Source organism: Rhamphochromis sp. 'chilingali' (assembly GCF_963969265.1).
Source record: "Rhamphochromis sp. 'chilingali' genome assembly, chromosome: 2".
NCBI lineage: Eukaryota > Metazoa > Chordata > Actinopteri > Cichliformes > Cichlidae > Rhamphochromis > Rhamphochromis sp. 'chilingali'.
The window spans coordinates 26,608,711-26,626,302 of NC_137930.1; the positions used below are offsets into that span (position 1 = coordinate 26,608,711).

Below are 17,592 nucleotides of genomic sequence, written 5' to 3' on the forward strand. Positions count from 1 at the left end.
CTTAATTTCACTGTGGTCTCAGTTTTTAACCCTCCTGTTGTGTTGTTTCTGTGGTACAGCAAGGATATCCCTGAGTCAGTTTGTTTAGCCATCCAGAAGTGTCAGAACCCAAAAACTTCCAGTAAACTTTGCTGATATCTTATTATCAACTCCATTACTGCCCACAGGAACAGGACAGTTCACAACACCTGCGTTCTTGCACTTTACACGTCAGGTCAATAGAATACGGAGTGTGTGTGTGTGTGTGTGTGTGTGTGTGTGTGTGTGTGTGTGTGTGTGTGTGTGTGTGTGTGTGTGTGTGTGTTGGGGAAATATCTCTCACAGTTGCAAAGACAGATGTAGTTTTAGACCCTTTCAGCCTCCACTTTGGCTGCCAGGTCAAACCATTTTCATTTTATATGCTGGTTACACTTTTTAATCCAAGCAGAAATTTTGTATAAGAAAGGTCCTTTTAACAATTTTCTTTTTACATTTTAAAACTTGAAATCAGGTCAATTCATCACAATGGGAAGGTTAAAGCTTTTCACACATTAACATCTGTCACTTTCATTTAAAAAAAACTGGAGCTAGCAATGTTACTACTGTTGACCTTGTAACATTTATCATTTCAAACATAGCACAAGTCTAAAAGCATACCTGATCGGCAATCATAAGATTAACTAAATGATACGTCACCTACTGTGTGGACTGCAGGTGCGTTGTTCTGTGACGTCACTGAAAATGTTTCCGGCTTTAAAGTCTGAGGCTTTCTCTGTGTGGTGTCTGCACTCCCACGGGTCAGACATGCCAGTTAGGAAAAAACAGGAGAGCATAAGGATGAATGGGGCAAGAAGCTTAATTATTGCTACCAAGAAGCAGAAGACAAAACTGAAGTAAAAGGATTCTGTGAAGGTAAAGGAATCAAATCAAATCCATTCATTTCATTGAGAATTCAAATTTATTTATGTGGCTTTGAATGCAAACAACAGCTGCCTGTCTCTAATACTGTAAGGTAGTCCCTACAGTATTAGAGACAGGCCAGCAATCTGATGATCCCCTATGAGCAAGCACTTGGCAACTGTGGGGAGGAAAAACTCCCCGTTGGGAAGAAACCTCCAGCAGAACCAGGCTCAGGAAGGAGCAGCCTTCTGCCATGACTGGCTGGGTTCTCAACTGTTGTTTGCATGACTGAGATGGTAAGAGCCTAATTAACCCCATTATACCCCAATTATTAGTTATTTCCCTATTAAAATCGTCATAGTCCAGTTAGAGCCAAATAAAGTTGGCACTGACATTAGGTTTGTCTTCACCTTTTCCATTTCCATAGAGGAAAATTAAAGGTATTGTGCTAAAAATGAAAGTAAATAAATTAATATAGCTCCAATTTTGTTGACCAAGAACAATAAAATGTAAAGGCAAATGCAAATACATCCTACAGCACGTGACATCAGGTGTGCCACATAATTTCTGACCTCTTGGACCATTTTCCAGAACATGGGACGAATAGCCACAATTGCTGACTTGCACATGTTGGACACTGTGGTAATGGATTGTCCTAAAAATCCAGTTCCTTTCCTGATGATAGAAACCCCTCTATGAAGAATCCCATTATGTTCTTCTCTCCCTTCCAAGGGACTAGGTCTTAGGTCTGGGATCGTGGATTCAGCAGGGTCTGATGCATCTCGATTTGAATTTTCCCATAGCTGATGTCTTTGAATCACAGAAGGCTGCTGCTGTATATGTTCAGGGTGAAGAATTTCACACACTTGGTTTAAACCGCTATTCTGATTATGCTGTCCTCTGCAGCTGCTGAAGCGGGGTTCAGGTATATGCTGATCTGGCAATGGTACCTCATGTTCCGCGTGTAAAATTTGGTTACCACAGCGAACTTCAGGTGCCTCGCATACAGTTTGGTCAGCAGTGGGTGAACGTTGGTCATCAAATCCCAACGTTTTTCTCATAATTTTGTGAGCATAAGTGCCCACAGTGCAAATCGCGCCCCAAGCGGAGTTTGACATGTTTACAGATGACGAGTTCTCTATTGCTTTCCTTGATTCTTGCAGTATTGTACGATTGAAAGACGTGATTTGTTTATATTTGCTAACTACACGCGCAAGATTAATGAAGGCTGTTTTCTACGTGCGGCCGTCCTAAAGGTAAACTGTGTTGAAGCACCTCTATTTATAGACTCATGTGGCAGAGATGGTGACGTCAACCGTCACGGGAGACTGTGACGTGCGGTCGACCGTCACGTCACAGTCTCCCCTTTGAGAAGATCAAAGAATAGCTCCGTGTCATTCCGCGCATGCTCAGATCATGCGTATTGAAATGAACGGGATATTTATTTATTCATTTTAAATACCTTGCTATATAACAAAGCGCGCACTCAAAGGACGAGGAGAGTTCAAAATAGGGCTGTTCGATATAACGACACATATGGATGACGATATGAAAAAGTCTATCGCTTCATATTACGGCAATATTTTTTCATGGTTTTTATGGCTGTATCCCAATTCAGGGTCTGCAGCCTTAAAGTACGCAGCCTCAATGGTCCTCAAGGGCCGTGTACTCAAAGACCGCTAAGGCCGGAAGTGCGAGGCTTGTGAAATGGGACGGTCTAGCCTCCGTCGCGCTGCCCAGGTTGCCTAGCAACCATGATAGCTGGAAACGTGTGGTTGACAGAAATTAAGGAGAACATATTTTGTTCGTTTGTTTGTTTCTACATGAGCTTTGTGTGATTTAATAAGCATCTGAGGCTGAGACCACAGGACTGTAAAACATGATTGTTGCATGCTTGCATATTTCTGAAAACATCTTAGTGGTGTGGCAGCCATGGGTTGAGCCAGCCCTGCAAACCCTGTGGATGGACGATGCAGTGGACAGTGGGAGGAAGCATCCTAAAGCTCTCTTTGCAGACCAGCCTGTGTGATTCTCCACTCGCCGACCAGAAAAGACAAACGGCGGGTCTCAGTTGCAGCACCTCATCCATTCTGTATGCATGAATCTGCACGCATGTATCACCTTCATTCAAAAAAAAGGAGCCAGCTATTTTATTACTGTTGACCTTGTAACATTTATCACTTTAAACATAGCACAAGTCAAAAAGCATACCTGATAGGCAATCATAAGATAAAGCTCGTAAGCACTTACCTGTGGAAGTGCTTCAGTATTTATTGCATTTGGCAGTAACTGTGGTTCTAGCTGAAGCATTTACAGTATTTTTGAAGGAGGCGAATTCATCGTCTTATCTGACAAAAATCAATGCCTTTTCCTGTTATTTGTGACCATTTTGTAAACAAATATGCTTCTTAGAGTTGACATTATTAAAAATCCTGAATTGGTGTAAAAGTTAAAAAAAAAAAAAACACTTTCCCCTCTTTTTCTCTGGTAAAACCTTTTGGTGGGCTGCAAATACTTCCTCTGTGTAGACAGTAGTCGTGTTGTTATTCGCTAACTTAACGGGAAAGCTTAAAATGAGTTGAGGCTTAAAGCTAAAGCTGAAGTGAAGAGACACTGAAGGACTGAAGAGGTCACTACATGCTGAAACAAATCCAGTTTGAAGCAGGTGGCTTTTCTAAGCCCGACTCTGGAATTTTGTTTGCTGTTGTGATGAGAGCAGAGCAGCACGTTTGAATGACTGCGTGTTTAATTCACAGAAACGCCAACGCAGCCATGGGTGTCCTGCTGTCCAAATCCATGGATGACAATTTAAAAAAGCAACAAGAATTCATGCTAACGAATGCACGGCTGCAGGTGAGTGAAAGTGCACCCACTCGCATATCACCTCTGACCTCTGCTGTGACATCTTTCACTAGTGAAAGATGGTGAAAGTGAAAAAGCAAAAAAAAAAAAAAAGCAGATTTTTAATTATTTTTTAACACATAAAATTGCCCCAAACCTTCCCACCAAAAGGTTTTACCTTCATACTTTGAAATTGTACTAGTTGCAGATGCTGAAATGATGTCGGACTAAGTTTAAATTGTGCACTTGTTTATTTGCATTATTTTTGTATCAGCTCCATGAGTACAGGAGACATCCACAGCAACTGTAGGTCTGCAAACATTTTTAATCTCTATGACTACAACCAAATCCATTTAGACCCACTACTTTCCCACTACTCTCTGGAGGAGGTAATTAACTACACTGCTCATTGTCTGAGTAGTGTGATCACTGTGCGTTACTTCCTTTGTCCCACACACTGACACAAACCCCTGTCCTAATGACGACACGCATACCATCTTTCTTTTAGTGTTTAAGTATTACTACACACCAAAGTCAAAAACCAGCCCAAAGTGATTTCACAGCAGGTACCACTGTGATTCTACTTAAAGAGGAAACTTGCACAGGTAGAAAAAAAGTTTGTTACCCTGGTGAAGATCATGCTATGGCTTCTGGACTGGGGTGAGCATACACTCAGCTTTAACCTCACTCTTCCTCAATTTTTAGTCACAAAAAGAAATTCTTCTGTGGAAATACGCCACTGGGCTCAGATGTTCATATTGCTGTCTTAAGCAGGAGGAACTTTCTTTGGAAAGATGGAGTCAAAGAGGGTCAAAGCTTTCTGAAATCTTTCCAAATTACTGTAACTGTAAGATGCTTTTTTAAATGCCTATTTTCAATCCCCTGGCAATATTTCAATAGAATTGAAATCTTAGCATTGGTTAGGCGCCTCAGGTCTTCTCCTTGAGTCCTTTCTTTGTGGATTTACTAGTGCATTTAGGAACATTACTCCATATCCAATTTTGGACAAATCATTTTTAAAAGCATGAGAGCATACAGAGTGCCCAAAAGTCAAAGTTTGCAAACATGCAAAAAAAAAAAAACCTTAATCCACAAAAAAACCCTAACATGAAATATTTTGTATTCATCAGGAATACCTGCTGCACATATTTTCCGCATGTATTTGCTCTGCTTTTCTTTCTCACATGTTACATCTGTTTCTTTTCCTTCTTCCAATGTGTAGATCATGATGATTTGTGTGCATCTGTTTTCAAGTTAGTGTCCCGCCTTGTGTTCATACTTGCACCCTTCACAAATGTCACCCTCAGACTGCGTTGGTTCATTTCTGCTTTTTCCAGTCCTGTCCCAGAGTCACAGTCTGCTGCTTGTCTGAGCTTGCCAAAACCAAATCTTTTCCTTTTGATATTCCCACCAGCAGATATGTTTGTCTAGTTTTGAATTGCACATCTACACTAATAGGGCTAATTTATCACTTATGGGTTCGTAGCTATCCCATACAAACAGCCTGTAGAAACAGAAAATGGTAAAGAATGTTATACAAAGACCCTGAAGTCTTTAATGTAGATGACACATTATCATTATTATTGTTGTTATAAGTGTTCATTATTATAAACACTCATGAGTCATTTGGCATCAGCACAAAAATGAGAGGGAGATGGGCAGAATATTGAAGGAGCAGAGGCAGTGAAAGTGGATGAGTTCAAATAGCATCCAACCATCCAAAGTAACAGTGGGTGGAGACGAGTGTCAGCGGTAATTTGTGATGGATAGTTGCAGACTGAAAGGAAAGGTTTTTAAGATGCTATGATGTGTGGTTTGGAAAACTGGAGGTGACAGAGTTGAAGATGTTAAGATTTTTTTGTTTGGAGTGACCATGAAGGACATGATTAGGAATGAGTACATCAGAGGGCCATTTCAGGTTGAGCGCTTTGGAGACAAACTAACTAATAATGTGAAACTGGTGGCTGAGCAAAGATGTGCAGTGATCTTTACTTATGTTACGTATTTGTGTATATGGGCATATTGAACTGCTTCATTTTTATAAGATGGAGACCCTGCAGCATCTATGTACTTAGATGCTGGAGTGAGTTTCAGGATAGTTTATTCAAATTTAACATCCTCTATCTTCCATTTACTTCCTTTTTTGTGACCCAGATGAAGCCGTCATGAAAGCTGACCTTTCAGCGAACGTGTCACCCCATTTCCCGTTCCTGCAGCTCATACACATGGTGTGGAGGAGCGGGAAATGCTTTCTTTTCATAAATGCATTCTTCACTCATTCACAACATGGGCCGTTAAAGGGGGACACCCTTAAGTGTGCTCAGACTACTCACTAGTTTGTTTCAGCGGATGCTGGCTTTAAAAGAACAAACACTGTCAATTACAGAAGTCATTCCTGTAATTTCCATTGAACCTAAAGAGTGTACAGCCAAGAGTCGATGTCAGGAGTACGAAACACCCAGATTGTGGAGATGAAAAGTTTGTCACTTCCTCCTTCCCTAGAGCGTAGTGTTTGTAGTTGGCATGTTTACAGCAGTGGATTCCAGGGTTTAGTTTCATGACTTAAAAAAAATTCCAAAGAAACTTCTCAAGCATACATAGAAGTTCAGTCTGTGCTCCCAACTAATCACATCTCTGTTCACGTAATGTACACTTCCTACAAGTTTTTAGGGGCTTTTTTTTAAAAAGTACTAAGCCTTTGGTGCTTATGGAGATCTCTTTAAACTGTCTGTACTCTCATAAAACAATTAACTGATGAATCAGATGATTATTACAGCTCTGATCAACAGTAATTGACTGAAATTGATTATAACTGAAAATGAAATCTTACCAAGCAGGGAAAATTTTATTTCATCATTTCTTCTTAATTTATTTTTGTGTGTCTGTGTGCGCGCGTGCATGTGCCCAGATGGAGCGCCAGATTCTGATGCAGAACCAGATGAGAGAGCGGCAGATGGCGATGCAGATCGCCTGGTCCAGAGAGTTTCTGAAATACTTTGGCAGTTTCTTTGCGGTGGCCACAGTGGGACTAACTGCAGGGTGAGATTCTAACACCTCACAAAGATCTGACACAAACACACACAGATTCATCTCTGTGTTGTGCTTTTATCTTTGCAGTTAAATATTGTCTTCTATTTATCATCATTTTTCTTTAGAGCTATTAAAAGAAAGAACCCAGGCATGCTGGCTCCCATCATACCTCTCAGTTTCATATTTGCCTACCAGATGGACAGCGCCTATGGAACGCTTATTAATCGTATGAGAGGTAAAGCTACACACTTACAGGCATCATCATCTTAAGGAAACCTGTTTAACATTTAAAAAGAGGGTGCACAGACGGGTAAATAAATCCTTATCAAGCATTATATAGTGATTCTTTGCTTTGGTTTTAGAGGATTATTTTACTTTGAACAGCAGAACACAGACTCACTATATCCAGAAAACACAGGCTCTAATATACAGTTAGGTCCATATATATATTTGAATACATGAATAGTGTCTGTTTACCAAAACAATTTCCACTTTCCGCTATGATGGGCATCTATATAATGTGTAGACGCCCAGCTTTCATATGAGAAAATCCACATTCAAATCGGATGAAGGTTTTGGAGTTCCGGCCCCTTAACGTGTGCCCCCCGCTTTTTAAAGGGACAAAAAGTAATTGGACATTTGACTGAAAGGCTATTTCATGGGCAGGTGTGGGCACTTCCTTTGTTATGTCATTATCAATTAAGCAGATAGAAGCCCTGGAGTTGATTTGAGGTGTGGCGCTTGCATTAGCACGATTCAAATGAATACATTTTATTTTATTTGTCCAGTTACTTTTGATGTCCTGAAATGATGGGATTGCATTTTAGTTCTCACATTTTTGTGCAATCTTTTTGTTCAACCCACTGAATTAAGGCTGACAGTCGGCAGTTCAACTGGATCTGAGTTAATTATATTTAAAGTTGTTATATTTAAAATTAATTGTGGTAATGAACAGAACCAAAATGCTAAAAAAGAAAAAGTCTCTGTCCAAATGGACCTTACTGTTTACCAAATAATGCATCTAAATGTTTAACAAATATTGTGTTTAGTTATTCATTAATGACATTTTTAAAAAAGATTGCAGTCACTAATTATACCCATTAAATGTGTTTTTCATGATGTCTTTAGGGGAAGCTGAGAATATCATGGAGACTGAAAATGACCGTCTACAGTTACCTCAAGGGACTCCAACCTTTGAGAGCATAGAGAAGGCCCGCCGTGCTAAAAGCAGCCTCAGCGCCTTCTTGGAGAAATAATGTAATTAGTTATTGTCTAACAGCGTGGTTCCAGAGAGGAGCTGCAGCCACTGTACATTTCGTTTTCAACAAACCACAAAGACGGGGAAGTGGCTCACAAAGAAACCTCAGGTTTAGCTGTCCAAAACATACCCACTCCCTAAACGATACACAACTATACTTTATGTAGCATTAAGGTAAAAGCGGCCTCAGCTCCTTCTTGGAGAAATAATGTAATAATTTATAGAACAAACGTCCTCTATCATGGAAAATTTTAAGGCTCTGCTATTTCTCTCTGTCAGGTTGACCTTTATTGAACGAAAGGCTCCTTATTCTGTCTCATTTCAGTCTTTCAGATACACCAATCGGGCATTACATTATGACTACCTAACTAACACTGTGTTGGTCGCCCTTTTGCTGCCAAAGCGGCCCTGACCCATCACATGATATCTGGCACCAAGATGCCAGTTGTGGCCTCCGTGTTGAATAGTCTGAATCAGTGTTACTCACTTTGCTAGTGGTCATAATGTTATGCCTGATTGGTGTATGCCACATGTTGATCCATGAGTTAAGTTTTATTACAGTGTTATAAGAGCATTGTGTGACCACAGCAGATAACTTGTCTCTAAATATTGCACAATTGCAGTTATATCATCAGTGTTTTCTTTAGGTTGTTATTTTCCAGGGTTTGCTTTGATTATGTATGATGGACTTGAAGGGAAATTGATAGTAATATTAATCAGTTTATGTTATCTCTCTGGGGGGTTTTGTTGTATTTAGATGAACAAGAATACCAGCTGCTATAAGCCTGGTTCATGAATGTAATGATGATGATTGAACAAAGTGGTAAGACAATGATTGTTGGTCAAAGCTGCAATTAGACCAGTGCAGAGCAGAAATTCTCTTAAACACTCTTCATAACAGCTCATTTTATCTGGCTCTTATGTGTAATACGTCGCCTTTAAAAAGCTCCTGAAACACTGATGACTGTTGCAGGTCACTTGCCTCTCTGTTTAGATGATAGACTGTATGCAAAAGATGGACGTAGCATCCAAACCCTCCACTTTTTCTCCTTTACATTCAGCTCCTGCTGTCCTGGAACAGCAAAGGCTTGCCCTTTCTTTCTCATTTCAGTGGCTACAATCCATCCTTTGTATTCAGTCTGTGGTTCTTTTCTATCCAGGTCATAGACGTGATACTTTCTAAGAAGCTTTGTTTTGATGAAATGCCCTCTGCCAGGCTGGTAACTTTTGCAGTTGCCGATAACCAACAGCTGAAGTGATCAAAATGTAATGGTGCATTATTGGTAAAGATTCTCAGACATTTGTATTGACAGATAAAATGTATTATTTTCAACACTAAAATTTTAATTGTAGGTGTGAGGGAGCTTCAATACAAAGCTGTTGGACCTCCAACTTTTTTAAGCCATCACAGTAGATTCCAAGGTGCTGATATCTATACTTTGTGTTTGACATCTGGAAAAAATTTTAAATTAATAAAAAAAGAAAATTGAAAAGATTTCAGTGTCTGAATTGATCTTTGTGACAAGGACACCCCCTGAATGCAAAGCTGTAGAGCAGGGATGTCAGTGTTTCTGTTAATGTAATGAGATCTTTTAATCTCAAAGAGCAGCAACTTAAGCAGTATGTGGGGTTTGTTTGTTTTTTAACGTGATAATGAAATGCTGCATATTAAATGACATTTCTCAGGATGACTCTTTGGGCTTAAATTGTTGGAAGTTAATGTGTAAAGTTATGTCCTCTTTCATATTTTCCACAGCCATTCAGTGGACTGGAGTGGAGCATATTTCACAGTTTGAGTGTGAGAGGATTCCCCAACAGAGAAACAGTGAAACTAGCAGAGCCAGAGCTCAGCAAAGGCCAGAAATATTAAAGATCCTACTTTGTGCATCCTCAAAACACGCTGGCACTCCATCTTCTTGTGAGCCCTTGAGGGTCGGCCTCTGTTTCCTCCCAAAGTTGTGGGGGCCTGCTGCATCCTCCACATAATATCTGTGTGGCAACACTTGATGTCTACCAAGAAGAAGGAGAGGAGGCGGCACAAGCAGGACAAGCCGAAACAGTTGAAGGCACAGGTGCAGACGGGGAGCTTTCAGGAACCTGTGTCTGAGCCAGGCTTGCTGCACAAGTGTCTCCTGAACAGCTACCTGCATGATGTAGTAACGCACAGTGATCACACTACTCAGACAATGAGCAGTGTAGTTAATTACCTCCTCCAGAGAGTAGTGGGAAAGTAGTGGGTCTAAATGGATTTGGTTGTAGTCATAGAGATTAAAAATGTTTGCAGACCTACAGTTGCTGTGGATGTCTCCTGTACTCATGGAGCTGATACAAAAATAATGCAAATAAACAAGTGCACAATTTAAACTTAGTCCGACATCATTTCAGCATCTGCAACTAGTACAATTTCAAAGTATGAAGGTAAAACCTTTTGGTGGGAAGGTTTGGGGCAATTTTATGTGTTAAAAAATAATTAAAAATCTGCTTTTTTTTTTTTTTGCTTTTTCGCTTTCACCATCTTTCACTAGTGAAAGATGTCACAGCAGAGGTCAGAGGTGATGTGCGAGTGGGTGCACTTTCACTCACCTGCAGCCGTGCATTCGTTAGCATGAATTCTTGTTGCTTTTTTAAATTGTCATCCATGGATTTGGACAGCAGGACACCCATGGCTGCGTTGGCGTTTCTGTGAATTAAACACGCAGTCATTCAAACGTGCTGCTCTGCTCTCATCACAACAGCAAACAAAATTCCAGAGTCGGGCTTAGAAAAGCCACCTGCTTCAAACTGGATTTGTTTCAGCATGTAGTGACCTCTTCAGTCCTTCAGTGTCTCTTCAGCTTTAGCTTTAAGCCTCAACTCATTTTAAGCTTTCCCGTTAAGTTAGCGAATAACAACACGACTACTGTCTACACAGAGGAAGTATTTGCAGCCCACCAAAAGGTTTTACCAGAGAAAAAGAGGGGAAAGTGTTTTTTTTTTAACTTTTACACCAATTCAGGATTTTTAATAATGTCAACTCTAAGAAGCATATTTGTTTACAAAATGGTCACAAATAACAGGAAAAGGCGTTGATTTTTGTCAGATAAGACGATGAATTCGCCTCCTTCAAAAATACTGTAAATGCTTCAGCTAGAACCACAGTTACTGCCAAATGCAATAAATACTGAAGCACTTCCACAGGTAAGTGCTTACGAGCTTTATCTTATGATTGCCGATCAGGTATGCTTTTTGACTTGTGCTATGTTTAAAGTGATAAATGTTACAAGGTCAACAGTAATAAAATAGCTGGCTCCTTTTTTTTGAATGAAGGTGATACATGCGTGCAGATTCATGCATACAGAATGGATGAGGTGCTGCAACTGAGACCCGCCGTTTGTCTTTTCTGGTCGGCGAGTGGAGAATCACACAGGCTGGTCTGCAAAGAGAGCTTTAGGATGCTTCCTCCCACTGTCCACTGCATCGTCCATCCACAGGGTTTGCAGGGCTGGCTCAACCCATGGCTGCCACACCACTAAGATGTTTTCAGAAATATGCAAGCATGCAACAATCATGTTTTACAGTCCTGTGGTCTCAGCCTCAGATGCTTATTAAATCACACAAAGCTCATGTAGAAACAAACAAACGAACAAAATATGTTCTCCTTAATTTCTGTCAACCACACGTTTCCAGCTATCATGGTTGCTAGGCAACCTGGGCAGCGCGACGGAGGCTAGACCGTCCCATTTCACAAGCCTCGCACTTCCGGCCTTAGCGGTCTTTGAGTACACGGCCCTTGAGGACCATTGAGGCTGCGTACTTTAAGGCTGCAGACCCTGAATTGGGATACAGCCATAAAAACCATGAAAAAACATATTGCCGTAATATGAAGCGATAGACTTTTTCATATCGTCATCCATATGTGTCGTTATATCGAACAGCCCTATTTTGAACTCTCCTCGTCCTTTGAGTGCGCGCTTTGTTATATAGCAAGGTATTTAAAATGAATAAATAAATATCCCGTTCATTTCAATACGCATGATCTGAGCATGCGCGGAATGACACGGAGCTATTCTTTGATCTTCTCAAAGGGGAGACTGTGACGTGACGGTCGACCGCACGTCACAGTCTCCCGTGACGGTTGACGTCACCATCTCTGCCACATGAGTCTATAAATAGAGGTGCTTCAACACAGTTTACCTTTAGGACGGCCGCACGTAGAAAACAGCCTTCATTAATCTTGCGCGTGTAGTTAGCAAATATAAACAAATCACGTCTTTCAATCGTACAATACTGCAAGAATCAAGGAAAGCAATAGAGAACTCGTCATCTGTAAACATGTCAAACTCCGTTTGGGGCGCGATTTGCACTGTGGGCACTTATGCTCACAAAATTATGAGAAAAACGTTGGGATTTGATGACCAACGTTCACCCACTGCTGACCAAACTGTATGCGAGGCACCTGAAGTTCGCTGTGGTGACCAAATTTTACACGCGGAACATGAGGTACCATTGCCAGATCAGCATATACCTGAACCCCGCTTCAGCAGCTGCAGAGGACAGCATAATCAGAATAGCGGTTTAAACCAAGTGTGTGAAATTCTTCACCCTGAACATATACAGCAGCAGCCTTCTGTGATTCAAAGACATCAGCTATGGGAAAATACAAATCGAGATGCATCAGACCCTGCTGAATCCACGATCCCAGACCTAAGACCTAGTCCCTTGGAAGGGAGAGAAGAACATAATGGGATTCTTCATAGAGGGGTTTCTATCATCAGGAGAGGAACTGGATCTTTAGGACAATCCATTACCACAGTGTCTAACATGTGCAAGTTAGCAATTGTGGCTATTCATCACATGCTCTGGAAAATGGTCCAAGAGGTCAGAAATTATGTGGCACACCTGATGTCACATGCTGTAGGATGTATTTGCGTTTGCCTTTGCATTTTATTGTTCTTGGTCAACAAAATTCGAGCTATATTAATTTATTTACTTTCATTTTTAGCACAATACCTTTAATTTTCCTCTATGGAAATGGAAAAGGTGAAGACAACCTAATGTCAGTGCCAACTTTATTTGGCTCTAACTGGACTATGACGATCTTAATAGGGAAATAACTAATAATTGGGGTATAATGGGGTTAATTAGGCCCTTACCATCTCAGTCATGCAAACAACAGTTGAGAACCCAGCCAGTCACGGCAGAAGGCTGCTCCTTCCTGAGCCTGGCTCTGCTGGAGGCTTCTTCCCAACGGGGAGCTTTTCCTCCCCACAGTTGCCAAGTGCTTGCTCATAGGGGATCATCAGATTGCTGGCCTTGTCTCTAATACTGTAGGGACCACCCTACAGTTGTCTCTAATACTGTAGGGACCACCTTACAGTTGTCTCTAATACTGTAGGGACCACCCTACAGTTGTCTCTAATACTGTAGGGACCACCCTACAGTTGTCTCTAATACTGTAGGGACCACCCTACATTTGTCTCCAATACTGTAGGGACCACCCTACAGCATTAGAGACAGGCCAGCAATCTGATGATCCCCTATGAGCAAGCACTTGGCAACTGTGGGGAGGAAAAGCTCCCCGTTGGGAAGAAGCCTCCAGCAGAGCCAGGCTCAGGAAGGAGCAGCCTTCTGCCGTGACTGGCTGGGTTCTCAACTGTTGTTTGCATGACTGTATTTGCGTTTGCCTTTGCATTTTATTGTTCTTGGTCAACAAAATTCAAGCTATATTAATTTATTTACTTTCATTTTTAGCACAATACCTTTAATTTTCCTCTATGGAAATGGAAAAGGTGAAGACAACCTAATGTCAGTGCCAACTTTATTTGGCTCTAACTGGACTATGACGATCTTAATAGGGAAATAACTAATAATTGGGGTATAATGGGGTTAATTAGGCTCTTACCATCTCAGTCATGCAAACAACAGTTGAAAACCCAGCCAGTCACGGCAGAAGGCTGCTCCTTCCTGAGCCTGGTTCTGCTGGAGGTTTCTTCCCAACGGGGAGTTTTTCCTCCCCACAGTTGCCAAGTGCTTGCTCATAGGGGATCATCAGATTGCTGGCCTGTCTCTAATACTGTAGGGACTACCTTACAGTATTAGAGACAGGCAGCTGTTGTTTGCATTCAAAGCCACATAAATAAATTTGAATTCTCAATGAAATGAATGGATTTGATTTGATTCCTTTACCTTCACAGAATCCTTTTACTTCAGTTTTGTCTTCTGCTTCTTGGTAGCAATAATTAAGCTTCTTGCCCCATTCATCCTTATGCTCTCCTGTTTTTTCCTAACTGGCATGTCTGACCCGTGGGAGTGCAGACACCACACAGAGAAAGCCTCAGACTTTAAAGCCGGAAACATTTTCAGTGACGTCACAGAACAACGCACCTGCAGTCCACACAGTAGGTGACGTATCATTTAGTTAATCTTATGATTGCCGATCAGGTATGCTTTTAGACTTGTGCTATGTTTGAAATGATAAATGTTACAAGGTCAACAGTAGTAACATTGCTAGCTCCAGTTTTTTTTAAATGAAAGTGACAGATGTTAATGTGGGAAAAGCTTTAACCTTCCCATTGTGATGAATTGACCTGATTTCAAGTTTTAAAATGTAAAAAGAAAATTGTTAAAAGGACCTTTCTTATACAAAATTTCTGCTTGGATTAAAAAGTGTAACCAGCATATAAAATGAAAATGGTTTGACCTGGCAGCCAAAGTGGAGGCTGAAAGGGTCTAAAACTACATCTGTCTTTGCAACTGTGAGAGATATTTCCCCAACACACACACACACACACACACACACACACACACACACACACACACACACACACACACACACACTCCGTATTCTATTGACCTGACGTGTAAAGTGCAAGAACGCAGGTGTTGTGAACTGTCCTGTTCCTGTGGGCAGTAATGGAGTTGATAATAAGATATCAGCAAAGTTTACTGGAAGTTTTTGGGTTCTGACACTTCTGGATGGCTAAACAAACTGACTCAGGGATATCCTTGCTGTACCACAGAAACAACACAACAGGAGGGTTAAAAACTGAGACCACAGTGAAATTAAGCATTCTTTGGTCAACACTGCCACCTACTGGACTCTACATTAAGGCCTAAGATTTTCAACTTTGGTTTAAATCATCTAGCCACGCAATGTGAGGAAAAGTTCACTCCAAACACAGTGAGGTTCATTCAAAGGAACTTTTATGTAGATGATGGACTTGTACGTGTTATATCAGAAGCTGAAGCAATAAAACTAGTGAAAGAGGCAAGAGAATTGTGTAGCAAGGGTAAACTAAGATTAGACAAAGTTCATACCAAACTGTGAAAATCTGATAAAGTCACTGTCGGGAGAAGAGAGTGCTGAAAGTATTAAGGACTTAGATCTATTGATGGAAAGACCACTTGGTGTTCAGTGGTGCATTTCTTCTGATGAGTTTTAGTTCAGAGTAACTGTAAAAGAGCACCCAATGACAAGAAGAGGAATTCTGTGCACAATAGCATCAGTGTACGACCCACTGGGATTTGTGGCACCCTTCATCCTAAGAGGAAAACAAATCCTGCAACAGTTATGCCAAGAGAAAGTAGAATGGGACGAGCCACTCTCAGATCAACACTGTCACTGTGGGAATCCTAGATCTTCAAAACTTGTCAAAGGTGAAAGTTCAAAGACGTGTCTTACCTGCAAACACAGGCAGTGTGAACTACACCATTTTTCAGACGCTGGTGTGACAGGCTACGGAAAATGTAGTTATTTAAGAACAGAACAGAACAAAGAAATCAAGGACTTGACTCGAGGGAAGGACATTCAACTGAAGGATAAGACACACAAGCTCTACAGCCTAAGTCCATTTGTTGATGAGCAGGGAGTACTTAGGGTGGGAGGACAAGAGCAACTCTACACCCATATATCAAACATCCTGCCATTATCCCCAAATCAAGTCATGTTGTGTTTACTTATTAAACAGTACCACGAAAAGGTGCAGCATCAAGGAAGAGGAATAACTGTCACTGAGCTGCGCTCCAATAGAGTATGCATTACAGGATGCAGCAATTCAGTTGCTTCTCACATCTACAAGTGCACAACCTGCACAAAGTACAGGAGACATAGTCAAGATCATGGGAGGTCAGATTTACCAGAGGATAGAATGGAAACAACACCCCCATTCTCCTACTGTGGCATTGACTGTTTTGGACCTTTTTATGTAAAAGAGGGTAGAAAAGAACTTAAAAGGAATGGTCTTCTTTGTACATGTATGTGTTCTAGAGCAATACATAATGAAATGTTGGATGACCTTACAACTGATCATTTTATGAATGCATCATGTTGTTTTATTTCTATTTGTGGACATGTAATCAGGTGTGACCAAGGTACTAAATTATTTTGGTGCTAAGGGAGAGCTTTTGAGGGCAGCATGGTGGCACGGTGGTTAGCACTGTTGCCTCACAGCAAGAAGGTCCTGAGTTCAATTCCAACCGTGTTTGCATGGGTTATCTCCGGGTACTCCGGCTTCCTCCCACTGTTCAAAGACATGCAGTTTGTAGGGATAGGTTAATTGAAAAATCTAAATTGCCCATAGGTATGAATGGTTATCCATCCCTGTGTGTTAGACTGGCGATCTGTCCAGGGTGTACCCCACCTCTCGCCCTATGACAGCTGGGATAGGCTCCAGCGCCCCCTGCGACCCTGAAAAAAAAGGAGAAATGGATGGAGAGCTTGTAAATGCACTGAATGATTTTGACAAAGAACAGTTGAAACAATGCAGATGTAAGTTTGTTCTGAGCACCCCTCTTCAAGCCACATGGGAGGTTTTTGGGGAAGGCAAATTAGGACTATTAGATGCGTTTTAACGACTATTCTAGATCACACTTCTAAGAGACTTGACACTTCCTCACTCAGAACGTGTCTTTATGAAGTTATGGTTATTGTGAATAGCACCTAGTAGTAGTAGAGAACCTAAATGACCCAAATTTAGAGCCTCGTACACCAAATCATATTCTCATGATGAAGGCCAGCATTATTCTACCCGCTCCTGGCAAATTTGTGAGCAGGGACCTGTACTTGAGAAGGAGATGGCGCCAAGTTTAGTTTTTAGCCAATTAATTCTGGACAAGGTGGAAGAAGGAATATCTTTATTTGGCTCTAACTGGACTATGACGATTTTAATAGGGAAATAACTAATAATTGGGGTATAATGGGGTTAATTAGGCTCTTACCATCTCAGTCATGCAAACAACAGTTGAAAACCCAGCCAGTCATGGCAGAAGGCTGCTCCTTCCTGAGCCTGGTTCTGCTGGAGGTTTCTTCCCAACGGGGAGTTTTTCCTCCCCACAGTTGCCAAGTGCTTGCTCATAGGGGATCATCAGATTGCTGGCCTTGTCTCTAATACTGTAGGGACTACCTTACAGTATTAGAGACAGGCAGCTGTTGTTTGCATTCAAAGCCACATAAATAAATTTGAATTCTCAATGAAATGAATGGATTTGATTTGATTCCTTTAACTTCACAGAATCCTTTTACTTCAGTTTTGTCTTCTGCTTCTTGGTAGCAATAATAGTTTTGTCAATTAAGCTTTCTTTCCCCACCTGCAGCATGCACCTATTTT

General features: G+C 41.1%; 1 protein-coding gene across 1 annotated transcript; it reads left to right on the forward strand.

Annotated features, from left to right (window-relative positions):
- Nucleotides 1-3,425: 3,425 nt before the first annotated feature.
- LOC308392234 (plasminogen receptor (KT)-like) lies at nucleotides 3,426-9,503 on the forward strand. Its single transcript, XM_080875193.1, has 5 exons — nucleotides 3,426-3,544; nucleotides 3,636-3,732; nucleotides 6,629-6,759; nucleotides 6,876-6,985; nucleotides 7,879-9,503. Exons 2-5 carry the CDS (start codon nucleotides 3,652-3,654, stop codon nucleotides 8,004-8,006), a joined length of 450 nt encoding a protein of 149 aa, XP_080731319.1. The 5' UTR covers nucleotides 3,426-3,544; nucleotides 3,636-3,651; the 3' UTR covers nucleotides 8,007-9,503.
- Nucleotides 9,504-17,592: the final 8,089 nt, after the last annotated feature.